Source organism: Protopterus annectens, chromosome 5.part0 (assembly GCF_019279795.1).
Source record: "Protopterus annectens isolate FY-2018-M chromosome 5.part0, PAN1.0, whole genome shotgun sequence".
Lineage (NCBI taxonomy): Eukaryota > Metazoa > Chordata > Ceratodontiformes > Protopteridae > Protopterus > Protopterus annectens.
This window is the reverse complement of record NC_056735.1, coordinates 212,236,340-212,255,623: the sequence shown is the minus strand read 5'-3', so window position 1 is coordinate 212,255,623 and position 19,284 is coordinate 212,236,340. Positions and strand designations below refer to the sequence as shown.

General features: G+C 39.3%; 1 protein-coding gene across 1 annotated transcript in view; it reads left to right on the top strand.

Moving 5' to 3' along the window:
* Positions 1–19,284, top strand: part of LOC122802543 (glutamate carboxypeptidase 2-like) — a 1,225,297-nt gene that overhangs the window by 817,408 nt on the left and 388,605 nt on the right. The window contains exon 13 of the mRNA XM_044072203.1: positions 18,571–18,638. Coding sequence (XP_043928138.1) covers positions 18,571–18,638 — 68 coding nt within the window. The remainder of the gene's footprint in view (positions 1–18,570; positions 18,639–19,284) is intronic.

Genomic DNA, 19,284 nt, shown 5'->3' with positions numbered 1-19,284 from the left:
GGCCTTGGCAATGGTGGGGGGCTGTTTGACCCAGCCCTATGCTGTTCCTGCTGAAGCTGTTTTTGCAGGATCATATTATGTAGCATAGCACATACCATGACAATTTGGGTACATGTAGTTGGTGAGTACTACAAGGCTCCACCAGATATGTCCAGGCACCGGAACCGTGACTTGAGCAGCCCAAACACATGCTCAATTACATTTCGTGTTTGTGCATGTGCCTTATTATGGTGTTCATGATCAGGTGTGTGCATTTCTGATGGGTGTCATCAGCCACGGCTCCAGTGCATATCCAGCATTCCCCGCTAGGTGACCATGAGGGATGTCCCCATTGGCAAATGTCTGGTACAGCTGTGTCAGTTGCCAGATATAGGAATCATGGTAGCTTCCAGGGCAGCCAGCACACACATTCAGTATTATGCCCTGGGCATAACACACAACCTGGCAGTTGATGGAGGGGAAGCCCTTGCGGTTAAAGTAGGCCCTACCCCGCTCACCAGCTGGTGCTTTGATGCGTATGTGCGTGCAGTCTATTGCACCCACTACCTCAGGGTATTCCGCTATTTGCTGGAAACGACGCATATTGCTGGCCAATACCTCACGGGAATTGCGGAAATAGACATGATCACCGACATGTGCTGACATGGCATTCAGGAAATGCTGCAGTACCCTGGATGCTGATGCCTGTGAACTCCCCATCATATCACCAGTTGGTCTGTGGAAGGTACCTGTTGCTAGTATTCTTAGGCCAACACATACCTTGGTTTCCACTGCGATGGGTTCCCCTCTGTTCGTTCTGTGTGTGAGGCGTGGCCTGCACAGCTCAACAATTTGCTGCATGAGGTCTCTGTCCACTCTATAGCGCTCCACTATCTCCAGCTCTTGTAGCCCCTGGTAGGTTACCCTGGGCCTGTACACTCTTCTCTGTCTCCTCACTGTGGGCTGTTCAGCAGCATTCGCATTGTCACCACCCTCAGCATGTTGCATATGTCACCTTATAACAGCAATGGCAGCCACTAACATTTCTTTGTCTCAGTAAAGCTTTTTAAGTTTTCACTTCTCTTAGTTTACTGCAGTGTTGCAGTGTCTCTGAGGAAAACATGGTGGAAAGTTGTTTGCAGAGTTTTAAGTGCTGTGCTGGGCTGGGCTAGTGTACTGCCTGTGTAATTGCCTGATTCTGATTGTTTTCACCTGCTAGCTCTGCTAGTTCTCCTTGGTTAACTTCCTACTATTTGTTGTGCTTCCTTTTCCCTTTCTGTTTCCACAGGGGGCAGCACCGTGCAAACAAGCGCAAACACGTGCACACCAGCTCACACGTGTGCACACATGTTTACATGGCCTAACACTTGCTGACTCCTGCTTGAACGCGCGCACACAGGCGCAAATGCGCTTACACAGATTTCAGCAACCTTACACATGCTTACTCCAGCTTAAATGCACGCACACAGGTGCACATGCATGCACACAGTCTTACTCAGATTTACAGGCGCTCATCTGCGTGCAAACATGTTGCAGGCACTTCAACAAGAAACTTTAGTGTTATCCACAGCATACACCTTCAATTTCTTGGCTTTAGCTAGGATACCTGTTGACACTCCTCTTCCAGTGATGAGTAACTGACAGCAAACATGTGCCACTCTGTTCCAATGAGCGTACATTCTTTCATACTTATCCCCTCATGATGTCACCTATCATCTACTCTGATACTCCCCTTAACCTACTCTTACACTCCACAGACTTTGCTCATATGCCATGTAAAATTGGGATTCACTATCCTTATCCTCATTTGCATAGGATTGCCTACTAATGCTTGGTTACATCTCTTAGACTGAGCTTCCCCCCTTAGCAACCTCTACTCAGTAGCCATGTTGTCTTCAGCCTGTCATTCACTTGCATGGCAGATGAATATTTTGAATAAAATCCCTATTTGTGGCTTTTATTTTTTTTCATGGTTTTTAGAGCACAGCACTTTTGCGCGGCTCTATGCTTAAACTTCGGAGATTGAGGTTAAAATAAATTATTTATTTATTTATTTTGCAACGGGAAAAATTGCCAATGGCCATATATTTGGCCATTGGCATGCTTCCTCAACTGGATGCATCCTTTATTTGGAGCTGTCATGGCTCCGTTTTACTATTTGCAGAACGGTACTCAGTTGACAACGGAGTACATTTCTGCAGATAACACTACTCTTACTCGGACAAGTTAGGGTTTCCTGGATCGCAAATTTACCTCATTTGCATATCTTTCAGCAGCAAATGAGGTAATTTGCATAACCTAACCATGTCCATGTAAGAGTCGTTTTAGGAGCTCTCTTGCACGCCTCTGCCGGCTGTTCCTGGATCGCTCGGCAGACATGTTGGGCTGCATGGAGTCTTACTCTACTCTTAGACTCCGTGCAAGCCTTCGTGAATCCGGCCCTTACTCTTTATTCTTTGGTAAAGTTGTCAATGCTATTCTGCTTCTTCTTTCATGCTCACTGGCTCCTGATCTTGAGATGATTGTTCCTCTGTTTGATCTCTACAGTATATTGATTTGGTTTGGTTTGGTTTCATTTCTTCTTTCCACATTTTCTTCATCTTCTCAGCAATATTCAAAATATAACAAGAAAACAACTAATGACCAAACCAAGACAGGTAAAATACATAAAATTAGTCCATATACTCCAAGTAAGAAGCCACAAATCTTATGTCATTTTGTTGGCTTCTTACTTGGAGTATATGGACTAATTTTATGTATTTTATCTGCTTTGGTTTAGTTGTTAGTTATTTTCTTGTTATAGTTATAGTGCTGTTTTTTACAGTACTATTATATAGACTGCTTGCTTTTCTTGCTGCCTTTTTTGTTAGGACTTGTTAATATTCAAAATATATCTTTAAAAATATTTTAACATTCCATTGCTAGGTTGGATTTTCTCTTTACAAAAATCAGTCGTTTTCTTCCCCTAGTGCTTGCCGATTCCTTCTCCTTGCACATGTGCTTGTAGTACTTCTTTGTCTTGTCTAGTAGTATGTTAGAAATGTTATCTAATTTTCACAACTGCCTCTCTTTCTCCTCTGGTTTGGCAATATTAAGATTTCACCCATCATCCATTTTTAATGTTACTGCAGGCCGAAGGGACTATTTGCTTTTTTTCAAATGCAACTTTCCTAATGCCTTCCTACAACTCTAGTACTCTGTCATTTGTATCTAATGCAGTGAATTGATTTTGCAGAGTCTTTGAAATCTGGGGTATACTTTCACAATCATACATTACTAGGTACGTAGCTAGCATGCCCTTCTTCTTTTATCTTGATTGTGTATGTTTGTAATGGGGTGACTTGTACCACAGTTTGTCCCAAGTTTTCTTTTTATGTGATCTTGTCCTGGTCCCCTTCAATAAACACATCACACCGAATGAGAATTGACGACCTATATTAAACTTCCAGTTACAACTGAAACATAGTATAGTTCATATTAATCACAGCATAAACATCCATGTAATGTTAACCAGGACATCATGGCCTCACTCATCCTGACCCAGTAAGCAGCATCCATAACTCCCCTCGCTTATTTACTTATGAAGCAGTGTCCCATCACTCACTTAATTTTACCACTTATTGAATTAAGCATCCAACCAAATAAGCAGTGTCTTTACCTCCACTCACTTATTTTATTTATCAAGCAGCGTCCAAATGCTCACTTTCCTTTCGCAAATCATTGAAATGAACATCCAACACCAGAAGGGGAGCAGAACAGGGCAAGCCTGTCCATCTTCTCTGCCTCCAGCCTGACCAGGCTGTTTCCCCTCTCTCCAACCAAAACTTCCTACATCCTAAGTGCACAAAGGGGATAAGGCAAACATCATTCAATGTACTTCATCCTCTCTAAACCAAACTGGATCCCTGTCATCACCTCCTAAAATCCTATTATATAAATACCCAAAGCAACCAAGTACCTAAAAGTTTGAGATTAACCCAATGTTCCCTCCCCAATGCTAAAATAATAATCATAATCTTGTATAACCTCTGTATATTAACAAAATTCTCACTTATCCTAACTGCCAATATTAGCTTCGTAATGATTACCAAGTCTTACCTGCCAAATGTACAGGCACACACTAACCACAATGCCACATGAAACAATGCAAGGGCAATTGCACACCATCATGCCTAAATGAAACCCCAATATACTGCCCAATGTATATAATAATGACCCAAATAAGCTTTCCTTTCCAATTTGATGGCAATCCTGCCCTCACGCCAACTATCCATTATAAACAAGAAAACTATCCATTATAAATAAGAAAACAACATTTAATGACCATCATAACCATTTACCGATACATCCATGAAATAAATGCCATATGAATTGTAGCCCAATAAATTGCCAAATACAAGTGTCAACTCCCAACAAACTATCTTGTCAATAGCCAATGTCGATCAATCTTACACTATCAAGCCTACCCCTTCCCTTCACACCAATGAGCCACCATCCAAAATTTTGTGAGTGCACCTAGCTGTGTCACCTATGCAACTACACTACTCACTGCTAACTCCTGGACTAATTGAACTGCCTTACCTTGTTCCCAAGCTGGACAGATAACTAAATCTTCTCACCAAAATCCGTCACCAGGAGCTACAACTCAAATTTAACCAATATGGCAATCCACTACCATAAACCTTCCTTATAAAAAGGTACCCCAAACCCCTGCAGCAAGCCTAAACAATGCCTTACCCAAATCTTCCACTTCTGCATAGCCAACAAGAGGACCCAGTCTCTCATACCCACAATGCTCCATCAAACCTTACCTATTTCTAAAAGTCATACATATACCAACCAACTCCTATCACCCCAAACTGCAAGTCAACTGATGCACTGTTTACTCACCCTAAAGACCTTAACCTAGTATGTAACATTAGTAAAACCTGCTTGAGGGACAGATTGTCTTTCAGAAGATATCACACCTTGCAATCTCCCCCATGTCAACAGAACACCTCATTGGCTGTCTTCAAACAATATGAACAACTTAATGGGTAACCGTAAATTCACAACAACAGTAACTACTGTACATGGAAGTAAGGGTTGAACTTGGCTAGCTCATAAGGCCCTAGATCCCTACACCTAGTAACTTCCTATGATCCTAGGATTGTTGTGACTCCACCCCACCTACATGAACCCATCAATAATGACAAGCCTTAATGAGCACAAAATAAAATAAATTACCTGTAACTTCATCATGCCAACTCCAGCAACCAGGACTTCCAGCCCAACAGATCCATTACCATTGAAATCCACATCCTTCCAACCAGTAATTGTTGTTGCCTTTGCTCTCCCCCATGTGTGACCTCATTGTGCCCCACTCTAGTGATCAGGACATCCACTGCAACAACCTGCTTTCACCATCTGCAGCCTCACTGCATAGTGCTGCAGTAACTGAAATGCCCCTTACGGCACCATCTGCAAAGAGAAAGACAAATGTAAATCCTCTGAAATGCATTAGTAAGGGCAGCACTCTTCATCCTACAATGTAAGGGGAAAGCAATCAGGGTTAAAAAAAATCCTTTCCATCCCTTTCCTTTGTTCCTCTTAGAACTACCCCACTGAAGCATGACTAAATACAGCTGAATTGCATACCTCTCACATAATCTACCAATTCCCTCTTTAGTGAACTACTATGCCCTCCCTGAAATCACACAACTATAAAACTGCCCCAGATAAAACCTAACCTTGAACATACTGTAAAACCTGCACCATTAAGAACTATGCTACATGCTAACTTCTTTGACAGTTCAAATGCTTGCGGACAGACGAAGCATGACAACAAAAATACCACCCTCCAAAGTTTTGGGTAGTATGCGCCAAGCATAAACTACTACCACACCCTAAGACCACCAGCCCCAACTAGCCCACCCTAAAATGCTAGGTCCAGCACCCAACCACATTCCTGCCAACAACATACCTCTCACCCTCTTTGATCAAGCAATCTGGACAAGGCCATAAATAAAAGTGGAACAGAAGCCTCAAAGTATGGATACCTCTCAACCAACCTGCACCCTGCAATTTCTGAATATTGCTATTACAACTTACATAATTGGTTGTATAACAGGTTTGGCAGTAACATACATTTTCAGAAAAGCATGAAGTGTGAAACTGGATGCCTATCAAGACTTTCAAACTTCTGTCTTCATTTATTTCAGTAATTTGCCTGAAAACCACATGTTTATGAAATAACTAATTTTACCAAGCAAAATCAGGACCTGCTATGAAAATGTATAAAATTGCCAGGTATGCTGACATCTGTATAAACACCACATAACCCCAGCAGCATCCCAAGGCATCTCCGCAAAGAACAACATGCCTTCCTAAACCCAAAATTCAACCAGTTAACTAGCCTATCAATAAACAGATACTCATGCCAGCTCCCCTCCAAAATCCGACCAAGCCCACAACCAAAAGGAAATGAGCATTGAAGCTCCCTGCTGCAGCTGACTGCATCCCCATGTGGGAATTGACTCCAACCACTGCAAAATGCACTATTACCAATAAAACCATCCCCAAACAACAGGTCTGGTATGATCAACTCTCGTTCACCCCTTCTCTTTCCTCTCTATTACTTAATCCTTTATTTACCTACTTTTTTTTACCAGAATCAGCCACAGCCCTATTTTCCTCACAAATTGGTACGCCCTTCCCGCGAAAATAAAAAAGCACAGATGGCAATAACACAAGGCCCCAACCAATCGGCTCTAAAGAGGTGAAAAAATGGGAATAGTAACTGATGCCCATACCTCTCAACCTCTTAGAGTAGGGAATCTGCACAATGCACATTAATAAAAGTGAGACAAAGTCCTAAAATTAGGGACAACTTAGAAGGCTGGTAGTATAACAGGTTTGCATTGGTATGGATTTCCTGGAAGATTTGAATCCTGAAAAATCACATGTCTGTCAATATTTGTAGAGCAATACAACATGTTTGAACCCCTTCTGACCCCAATGAGCTTCACCCACCATCGCCACTTATGCAACAGAAAGTCATATTTATTTATATTCATACACAGGGCTACAACTCCGATGTTCAGAAACGTCTTGGTTTTTTGTATTCATACTTCTAGAATAGGTGCATGTTATTGGTTTAGGGATAACTCATCCTTTGTTTAGCATAGATGCTCTTATGTTACAGTGCACCCTCTTCTTCTGAGATACATTGAAAGCTTGCGTATACTCTATATTGTAAAGTGCTTATCTATTGAAAGCCTGTGTAAGCTGCGCCTGTTCCTAGCTATGTTACTTTGCCTGTATAGCGACTGTTCTTTTTTTGTTTTTATGTAACATTCTGCTCTTCAAGCTGGATGTGGGTGTTGTGTCTGCTCTTAGCTGAGTTATTTTACTAGCATAGTGACTAGTATTATTCACTGCATTCTGGTTTTCTTGGAAACCTCGTGCTTTACTAATACCTTTCGTAGTTGACTGGTTTTAACTTCAGCTAAGACATGTGAGCATAGTGTAACTTAACTTATGGCCAACAAACTTGTTGGTTACAGTTTTTGACAAGGGATTAACTTTCCTTATTCTGTGCCTTTTGATGCTAGGTGCTTAGTATGCTAACCTTGTTTCTTAATCTTTAACCTTAGCATTCATGTTTATAAGCTTAGAGTGATTGTATTTGTGTGTTTTAAGGGCTCGAACTATATGCTTGCTTACCTGACAACAGTTGTTATCTGTACTAATGTTTTGAACTCTGTATTTGCTGCATTTGCCTGTTCCTTTAATATTATCTACTACTCTGCATTGTAATTGTGAATTATTCTGTGCTTATTCTATTCTCCTACTCCTCCTTTCTTTTTTCTTTCTTTCTAAGCTGCTTTGTACTGCCATTTACCACTACTCCTAATCCTGCTTCTCCCTTGTTTTTCTAGCTTTGAAGCCTAACGCTACACACTGGATTGTCCCTCCCTGGTGTACGCTTAAAAGGCCCCGTGTAACCACAAGTCAGGCCTTTCAAGCGAGGCTACCCTGAAGTGCTCATACCACCTATTTAGTGCTTGTTTGCAGTAGTAGCCTCTCTGTACATTTTGATGTATGTCCTTTTCTTATATATTTATAATTATATAATAAGCTGAAGTGAGCAGCACACTCGTGGAACCTCCCAAGATCTTTTTATGCCACTCTAATAGGTCACCACTGTAATAGGTAGCTTATTGCCTCTACATTATAATTTTGACTTTTTCCACCTTGCCTTGGAAGACTGGTATTAACAGTGCCCAATATCCTCCTACCCCACTAACATATCCTTCTTTACTCTTTTCCCTCAAAAGTTATCTTGGCTGAAGCATTTCTTTTATCCTACCTAACTATTGTTAGAAGAATTGCTTGTATCCTTAAGGTAGGCTGCTACTGGACTTACACTCCCCATTTTTGCTCTCCCCCAGCAAGCCACCTTCGTGCATACAACTTGCACTTTTTTAGTAGTATCACTTGTATTTTTACTCCTAATACTATAATATTTTTACCTGGCCATGTTACAGCTGGCCTGATTGACTACGCTCACTCCACTAGTTGTTTCTGCCCCGCACTGCTCTCCTCCCTACTCCCTTATCCCACCCACCCCACGTGGCCCTACTCTTATACCTCACACACCACACCCCCTCCCACAATACACCTATCCCAGCTAATCACCTCTTCTCTATAAGTCCTCCCCTCAGTACTCTCCCACTATCCTTAATATTCCCTATTTGCTTCCTGCCCGCCCACAAAGCCTCAACTTACTCCTTCCAACTCTTACCTTCTTTCACTTATTTATACTATAATTACCTTTTATATATATATATATATACCTTCTGCTCTAAAGTTCCTTTTTTCATCCCCACAGTATGTCATTCAAAACTAGTAAAAACCTATCCAAGACCTCTAACACTAAAGCTGTCATAGCTAAGCCAATACTCCTACTTATTCTTTCTCCACTTCTCTCACTACCCTATCTCCTTACATCCTTTGAACAGACGTTTAATAGTGACATTAATTATTCTCTCAAACAAACAGCCTCTGATCTTACATCCCGTAAATTAACTCATTTAAATATTACATCTACCTCTTCCTACCTCCTAGCCAAATATCATCGACTTACCCATTTTAAATGTAATTATCTTGTGTTAAAACGACTAAAATACCTTTCTAGCTTCTCTTCTAACTCCTTCTTGCCATATATTCTCTCAACCCTAAAGGATGGTGATATACATCCCAACCCAGGGCCCTTTAATACTTCTCCTCAAACTGGACCCATTTTGTTAAACTCCTCCCTTCCACCACCAATCTCTAACTCTAATTCTTTACTTATAGGACATCTTAATATCCGAAGTGTCAATAACAAAGTTACTCGCCTCCATTCTCTTATTGGCTATCACTCCTTTGATATCTTTTATCTAACTGAAACCTGGTTAAAGCCCGGTACTAATGATACTGAAATCATTCCCCCAGGCTACAATATTCTTAGACTCGACTGCAAGACACGCAAGGGTGGGGGTGTAGCACTACTATTTAAAACTGAACTTCATGTATCCTTAATACCTTATGCTTCTCAAGAAGCCACCAAGGCTGAACTCCTTATTTCAAAACTGCAACTAAACCCAAATAAATCAATCTATATCATTTGTATTTATCTACCTCCTGGAAATAACTCTACTATTATAGAAAATATCCTTAACTGGATATCTTCCACGTACCCACAAGAAACTATCATACTAGGCGACCTCAACCTCGACTGGTCCTCTGTCAATTCAAATAACCTGGCCACTCATATTAATCTCCATGGCTTTACTCAGACAATAAACACTACAACTAGGATTAATAAACCTAACAACAAAGAAAGTATATTGGACTGGATTCTTATTAACAAACCTCAACAAACATATCAGGCTGGTACTTTACCTGATGACATTAGTGATCACACCTTAACATACATCATAAGGCATAAGAGTAATACTTCTAATACCCCTATCTTTAGAATCTCAAGAAGTCAGAAACATTTTAGCCCTCTCCTATTTAAAACTGAACTAAATGCCTGCAACTGGCACCCTCTAAAATCTCTCCCACTTGAAGATGCTGTTAAATACTTTAATGACAAATTTCTATCAATCCTTGATAATCATGCTCCAAAACGAACCGTCAGAGTGAAATCTAAACCTGCCCCCTGGCTAACCAAGGAAACAAGACAAAAATTGTTGCTTAGAAACAAATCCTGGATAAAATGGAGAACTAGTAAATCTCCCTCAGATCAACACACCTTTAGATACTTAAGAAACTGTACCAAAAAAGCCATACTTTCAGATAAAAACAACTACTATAGTAATCTTCAGAAGGTAAATCATAACAATCCACGTAAATTCTGGACAAACTTAAATAAACTTCTTCGCCCAGGACAGACTACAACTCCTTCCCCCTCCGGATCAGACCATAACTCAGCCCATGAAATTGCCAATGCCTTCAATTCCTTCTTTATTGACACCATTAACTCTCTGGCCTCTCACCTTTCCATTGATAATTCTAGCATCCCTGATCTCTCATCTTCCAATCTTCCAACCTTTAAACTACAACCCATCTCTACCACCTTTATCCAAAAATGTATCCAAAAACTTAAACTTTGCACTCCCTCTGCTGACCAGCTTCCATCTGAATTCCTTCAAAAAGCAGCAAATGAAATGGCCTATCCTATATCCATCCTCATAAACAGAACTATTAGTGAAGAAACCATTCCTGATATCTGGAAAATCTCTTATGTTATCCCCTTACACAAAGGAGGTAGTTCTAATGAGTACTCTAATTATAGGCCCATCGCACTCTTGTCACCACTAGCAAAAATTATGGAAAAATATGTACACTATCAGCTAATGAACCACCTAACTAAACATAACATACTTACTAATTGCCAACATGGTTTTAGACCATTTCACAGTACTACCACTGCACTCCTATCCTTCACTGAATTCATTAACAAAAACCGTAATGACAATATTCTATCATCAGCTCTATTTATAGACCTGTCTAAAACTTTGATATGGTTAACCACCCCATGCTCATAAGAATTCTGAAATCTCTTTCCTTAGAACCCAAGTCTATTCACTGGTTTACCTCCTACCTCAACAACAGGAAACAGGCAGTCCTCTGGGATAACAAACTCTCTTCTCTTTTACCAATCTCTCTTGGTGTCCCCCAAGGCTCTATTCTTGGTCCGCTTCTATTCTCCTTATTTATAAATGACCTTCAAGTAGCAATACCCCAGACCACATGCATACAATATGCTGATGATTCCACACTTATCTGTTCTGCAAAAACCATCTCAGAATTACAAACAATTACACAAAATGTATTTAACACTGTAGAGTCATGGTTCTTAAAACGTTGTCTGCTTTTAAATGCTAAAAAAAACAAACTCCTCCTATTTAAGCCCACTACTAAGTCCCCCCCCATTAGAATTCTTTATCTCTTCCAGTAATGGCACCCTTATATCACCTGACTCTACCACCAAGCTGCTAGGTGTCACGATAGATAACTGCCTTACCTTTGATAGTCACATCAATAATACTATTAAAACTGTAAACAGAAAGCTGGGCTCCTTTTACAGAATCAAAATGTTTTTAACTCCTACAGCCAAAGCTACACTTGCCCACTCTCATCTTATTTCTACTCTTCTCTATGCGTCACCTATTTACACCAACCTAAAGAAAAATAATCTTTCGAAGCTGTCTAACACTTATAATAGTATAGCTAGATTTGTTACCGGAAATCAATTTAGAACTCATCATTGTGTAAACCTACAACAACTTCACTGGCTTGAACTAGAAAACTTGTTGTTTCTTTCCCAACTTTCCTTTGTCCATAGGATTTTCTACCATCCTAATAATACACCAATACTATCCAACCTTTTTACTCCTTATGCCAACCTCAGTTCACTTCGCTCCTCAAATAAACTTCTAGTAACCTTAACTAAAGCTAACAACTGTGCTGGTGACTCCCTTTTCTCCAACACCATTGGTAAGTACTGGAATCATCTTCCGACTGAACTAACTTCCATTCCATCCCAGGTTCTCTTTAAGCAAAAACTCAAAATATACCTTAAAAATCACTGGTTATGCTCTTGCTTTAACCCTGATTAAAACTATGTCTACCTTCTTTTCTTTTCCGCCTTCTCTCCCTGACACCTTCTCTATTTTTTTTTTACTAGGATACCACCTTCACTTTAAAGGCTGTCCTTCCTTCTCCACCCTTTTCTAGTAGATCCTCTTAAATCTACAAAAAACGATGATAGCATATTAACTAAATGGAATTTTTAATTTTTGAATGTTTTTTTTTTCCTTTTTTTGTCTGCCAGTTTTCTTGTCCAAAATGTTTTTTTTTTTTAACCTTTGATTCTGTACAGGCTATGTATTTATATCCCTATAATGTAGTATTGTAAACTGACTTATCACCTCTTATTATTCTTTTTTTGTATTATGTAACTATTTGTCTCTATGTGGAGCTTTTCTCCCCGGGCCTCTGCTGAAAATGGAAATATATCCAGTCGGACTAGCCCGGTTAACAAATGTAAAATAAAATAAAAATAAAAATAAAATAAATGTTAAAGTTGTAGGCTGGAGCCCAGAATTAAAAATTACGGTGATGAAACTCTAGAAAACTAATCAACGTACAGTGAAATATAAACTGGTAGACAAAATTACAGCATACTATCAAGGAAAAAAGAATGAAGGCCTACTGTCACAATGGTTATAGTTGCAGCCTTCATATGTAGAAGCAGCGCATTTCACACTAACAAAATGCAATCCTTTGCACTGGATGCAGTCATGCTTTGTGCTGAAAAGTGCACATTTTTCATAAAAGAAGTTCCACTTTTGGCATATGAAAAGGCGACAACCCTAATTTATCAAGATATGTTGTTAGAATAAATTTTAAATAAAAAATATACTACCAACCAAAATAATTTTACTTTTCTGAGTGATCTACAAAGATTTTCACAAATCTGTGATTTTCTAAATATTGAAGTGGCAAGCTCATTTTATAATGATAATACTATCTTCTGATTGAAATGTGATTGTAAATACCAAGCTTTCAGGAGCAACAGGCCCAGAAGCCTACAGAAGCATGCCTTGAGACACCTGCTTGATCCTCCGCTCTCTCCATTGTCATCCAGCTGGGTTTGCCAACTCAAGTTTTTAAAAAAATAGAATTGGACAGTTGTATCCATGAAGCCAGTAGAAATGCACGTGCCTGGACCCACATGATAATTTTCATCTAATCCTAGCAAAATATGATATCATTATCATAGCAAATCCTAAAATTGCAAGCCATTTCAAGTTTAGTATAAACTGAAAGCATGTCACTTGTACTGCACGAGGTTGCAGATGGTCTAGCAACATTTAATGCTTCCATAAATATGTCACTTTAGGAGCATCACAGCTTAATTGTGAACTTTTATCATGGACTACTAATGAAAACGATTATCCCCGAACTGCTAAAGTAAGTGAAAACCCGAATCCCTTCAGCTTTACTGACTGATATCCCCAAACCCTGATATAAGGAGCATAAAACAATCTGGATAAGCCACAATAATGGGGAGGACAAAGGACCCTCTCCAATATTACACCTAACAACCTAGAAAGTTAACAGAATTGCAGCTTTCACCTTAGCATGGACTTCCTGAGGAACCAAAACACAAATGTCTGTTACCATTCCAGAGTCGTTAAGGCCACAAGTGCACGTGCCAAGCGTGACCATTATTCGTGGGTGCTTCTCAGCCCATGAACCACCTGCACTGCCTTCTCCTCTATTATTCCACATCATCTCCGTGACTGAAGGAAAGAACAAACCTACAACAAGCGACAGTGATATGCCCTATCAGAAACCAAACCACTAATGGAAAACTTTAAAGCCATGTCAGCCGAGGGCTATTAAACGGACACAGACTCACAGAATCTTTCCCTCATTTGGCTCACCATTCGAAGACCATACCACCTTTCTCAGATGTTACTCTTTATTTGCAGCAACAAAGCTGAAAAGTTAATTCCTTCATTCTTTTGAAGAACACAGAGACTCTGCTGCAGCTGGCACCCAAATCATTTAAAAGAACATACCACAAACACCTTCCCTATGACAAGTGAATGAGTCATCTGTAGCACTTCAACAGATGCCTTCACAGGGAAACAAAGCTGCAATAACTACCCCACCAAACAAGTAACTGCCAAAACCCACCAATGAACCCATATTGCTTTTACTACCAACAACATCTGTACTCCAGCCCTATGATGTGCAGGTTACATTCACCACATAAACAACAAAGCTCATCCACCACTGTCCAGATAGAAAAATGACACAACCAGGATCCAAAGTAGGAAAATGTAATAAAAATCCCTAGCACCTCGGCTGGAAGCCTCCAAAGGAGAATAAAAAATACAAAAAATACCCAGGCTTATATAGCACAATCAATTATCATTTTAAGCCCAGCAGGTATTAATGTGGAATGTAGCTGGAAAGTTTTCTTAGCTTAATTGAGTACAATTAAGCAATTTGTGATAATTGATTGTGCTATATAAGCTTGGGTATTTTTTGTGTTTTTTTATTCTGTGTTTGCAAATTTTCTGATCCATTCACCCATGACAATCAGCATATGTTGTTTATATGTTCGGTTAGTTTCAGCATGTTCTTTTACAGTAATCGACTGCCTCTGTTGTTGGAGCATGTATGTGAATTATCATCACTGATTGCATTGTATTTTATTACTGTTCTTGCAAGCTTCTTCTTAATTATAAATGCAACACTGTTTATACTTTGCCTTTCATATTCAGCATTTTAAGACCAAGTCCTAAAAGTGTTATCAAAAGCTAAAAATACTGCATCAATGGGCCCTGACAATGTACCTGGATGCTTCTTAAATAGCATGAAGCATGGCTTAACCACATCCCTAACAACACTGTCAACCTCAGCTACCATACAGTTTTTTTTTTTCCAAGCAAATGGAGAAGAACTGCAGTCATTCCCCTGCATAAGGGAGGACCTTCCACAGACTTAGGCAATTACTGGCCAGCCTCTTATACAAAGCCATGGAAAGACTTATCATGGAATTAGTCAGTTAGGACATAGGGGATCACCAAACATTGGATCCATCTCTATTTGGATTCATCAAGGGCAAGCCATGCTTACTCATCCCAGTAGATTTTTTTAAAAGGTCACTAAAGCAATGGAGGAAGGCAAAACAGTACTCACCATATAACTCAATCTGGCCAAAGATATTGACACAATTCCCATTCAGGCATAGTAAAAAATCTAAATAAACTAGGAATAAACCCATTTGTTACCTGCTGGATTGTCATTTGGCTCACACATAGAATGCAGATAATCAAAATAGGGGAAGTTACCACAACAAAGAGACCAGTCACCAGTGGAGTTCCTAGGGGTTTGTGCTGTGACCTTTCCTGTTTGGCATCTACTTTTCTGAAGTAAAAGCCAATAGCAAATGGCTCTGGCTGACTAAGTTTGCAGTTGACTATAAGCTAGGAGTAGTCAATGAATCCACAAATGACTTAGCCGTCCTACAGGAAGGTTTGTCTAAAATTAAAAACTGGTGTCAAAATCATGGTTTGAAACTAAATGCCAAAAAATACATTATTGTATACTTTGAGAAGTCATCTACCCTAGGGAACTACCAAATTGAAAATATTCCCCTAAGAGTTGACCCACTTGTTCAGGATTTTGGAACTTATGTGGAGAGTGACCTAACATTTGGCCAACGTGTGTCTATTTTGTAAGAAAGTCCTTCTATATTGCATAGCTTATAAACAAAGGGATTGTGTCTAGATCTAGGCATATCAATGTCCTGATTTACTCAGCCTTCATTAGACCAGTCATTGAATATAATGCCCCCTTTCACATGTATCTGTCCTGATGCATGCAACAACTGGAATACCCACAGAGCTACCTTATTAAAAGGATACAAGGCCTAAACAACATGTCCAACATGGTCCGACTTAAATCCCAGTCACTATACTCAGTATCCTACAGTCTGAGAAGAGCTGATGTGTGTCTGGCATATAAGGCATTCTCTGCCCCATTACTGGTGAATTTACTGCACATCAGCAAGTCAAATGGCATCAGAAATATTTGACTTAGGGATCTAAACCACTTTTGCAATATGAACAGAATGGTTTGGAGGGGCAGGTACATTTCACAGAGGATATCGCTTCTGTGGAACAGACAGCCCATCCACAAAAAACAAAGTTTTTTCCTGTCCATTTTCAAGCATAACTTAGATCTATGGACGGGAAACAGAAAATTTATCTCAGGACTGCCCTCTGCAGTGCTAATGGACAAAGGCAACTCTTAAATGTTTTATCCCATGTATGAGTCCCCTCAAACTATCTATGGTATGACTCCAGTTATTCTTATTAGGAGAAATATATAATTATCGACCATGGGATGGCTAAGGCACATCTGTTACCGAATGGGATAGGTTATTTCAAGCACATAAAAGGCTAAATTTAAAGTGGCCCGTCAGGGCAGCTAGCCTTGTAGTTGCCTGTGAACCTAAGGATATATGTACCATGGGTTCATAAGATTCACATGTCCAATGCCAGTCGATTTCAGTACCACTTGCAAAGAAGTGTAGCCCATCTTGATAGTTTTCTGTAACTGTACATATAGATGCATGTTTGTAACAGTTAAACCTCCTATTCATGTATTCTGTATTATACTTGATGTAAAAATTGGCTCTAGGTGATTTAGTCATGTTGACTAATTTTCCCAAAAATGGGCATGGCATACAACATAGATAAATAAAGTGAAAAGAGAATTTAATTCAAGTTTTACAAGGAACAGACAAGTGTATGATGCAAAATCAGGGGTATTCTGCAAAATTAGGAATGGTTGAACGCTACTGAGGCAACGAAAGACAGAGACAAAGGGATAGCATCCAATAAATAAAAGCAGAGCCAGGATAAGCAGGTAGAGGACTATGTCTGTTAAGACAAATAAACAGGAGAAATATATGGCTTTCAGTAGGTATCCAAGGTAGTAGGCAAGCAAGGTGCTAACGATGTAGGTCGCTATCATTTCACAGTACATTTGGCATAGTCTAGCACGAAAATTATTATAAAAGTGAGCCTGGATTGGTTTCAACTTAGTAGCATTGATAAACGTTTGACCTAGAAAAGGAAAACAGAACATAATACTAGAGAGAGTATTGCTGATAATATGAATGGATTACTTCAGACATACTTCAAAAGGGTCAGATATCTTGTGCATTGTCACATGCATACAGAGTTCTCTTTTTACCCCTTTGAATCATATTTCATCAAAATCAAATACCAAAGATAGTTTAGTACATTATCAGATGTACTGTACAATTTGTCTTTGTTCTTGTGTCACACAACATTACAGTTACTGAAGTTACCTTTTGCTGTGTATCTATTTTTCCTTTTCTCCTAGCTGGTGTAACCTTAGCACTAAATAAAAAAGGTAGTGGGATAGTTTGGGCATACACCCCCAACACCAAAAGATACTGAGAGGGGGATTTCCAATATAACACAATTTCATTGACATTTGTTTTAATTTTCTCTGATTCTGTATTTAACTTTTGGATTTTGTGGTACTCTGACATTGCACTTAGATGCATTGAAGGAAATTTTCATATAGTTATTTTCAGTGAAATAAGTGTAAGCCTTTATAAAAGATGTTTTGTGACTGGCTCTAGTGTGCATGTGTGCTGTGTGTGTGTGTGTGTGTGTGTGTGTGTGTGTGTGTGTGTGTGTGTGTGTGTGTGTGTGTGTGTGTGTGTGTGTGTGTGTGTGTGTGTGTGTGTGTGTGTGTGTGTGTGTATGTGTGTCTGAGAATGTGCATGTTTGTGCCTCTGCATGTGTGTGTGTGTATGTGTGTGTGTGTGTGTGTGTGTGTGTGTGTGTGTGTGTGTGTGCATGTGTGCGTGTGTGCGTGTGTGTGCGTGTGTGTGTGTGTGTGTGTGTGTGTGCTGTGTGTATGTGTGTGTGTGTGTGTGTGTGTGTGTGTGTGTGTGTGTCTGTGTGTGTGCATGTGTGTCTGAGAATGTGCATGTTTGTGCCTCTGCATGTGTGTGTGTGTGTGTGTGTGTGTGTGTGTGTGTGTATGTGTGTCTGTGAATGTGCATGTTTGTGCCTCTGCATGTGTGTGTGTGTGTGTGTGTGTGTGTGTGTGTGTGTGTGTGTGTGTGTGTGTGTGTGTCTGAGAATGTGCATGCTTGTGCCTCTGCATGTGTGTGTGTGTGTGTGTGTGTGTGTGTGTGTGTGTGTGTGTGTGTGTGTGTGTGTGTGTGTGTGTGTGTGTGTGTTCATACACATCCATTTATGTCTCGTTATGGACTTTTGAACTTCCACAGTACTAATTCTAGAGATAAATCTGTTCTTTTCTTGTTATGGATAGAGAGAAACATGTATGCAAATCAGATGAGTACATGGATTCACATTGTTTTATATACATATATATATATATATATATATATATATATATATATATATATAAAATATATATACTTGCAAAAATTAATTATTCTCATTATTACTTGTTTATGTTTTTCAGGAAACTACACACTGCGAGTAGATTGCTCACCCTTGCTCTATGCATTGGTGTATAACCTGACTAAAGAGGTACCATATTATAGTTTATTATTTAAGATATGTTTTTGAATGATGGCACCTTCCCTGTAAGAACAAATGCATTAGATAGTCATGTTTCAGTTACAGTTCTAATTTTGAATTCCAAGGAATGCAAACAAATGCATAAAATATGAACATTGCTGTCCTTATCATTGTCTTTTTGGGAAGCTTGAATGAATGCTGTATCTTATGAATCAACTTTCACAATGAAACAACAGAACAGTATGGCACACATCTGCATAGCATTCAGAGGCACATTCTAGACTAGTCACATTTAATAATTAATCTGCTAAAGCTAATTTATTGACTTCATATATCACAGACCTTCCTAAGGAGTCCACTTTTATAATTGTCCTGATTTAATACAAATACTTTCTATTAAAATGTGACTCTAATAGTTTGCCAGATAGATCTATGGTGGAGTCATTTCTTATTTTGAAATACTACTGTTGAAATTAAACAAATTTGAGAACAATATTTATTTGGTGACTCCACTATGAAAGGTCATGTCACAAAACAAATCTAATCACTAAACACAATTGTTCAAAAAATACAAGGATGAAATATCAAAGTATAAGCATTTTTTTGCACAGGAGAAAGGACCCCCATTTTGTCTATGTGGTAGCAAGTACTCTGG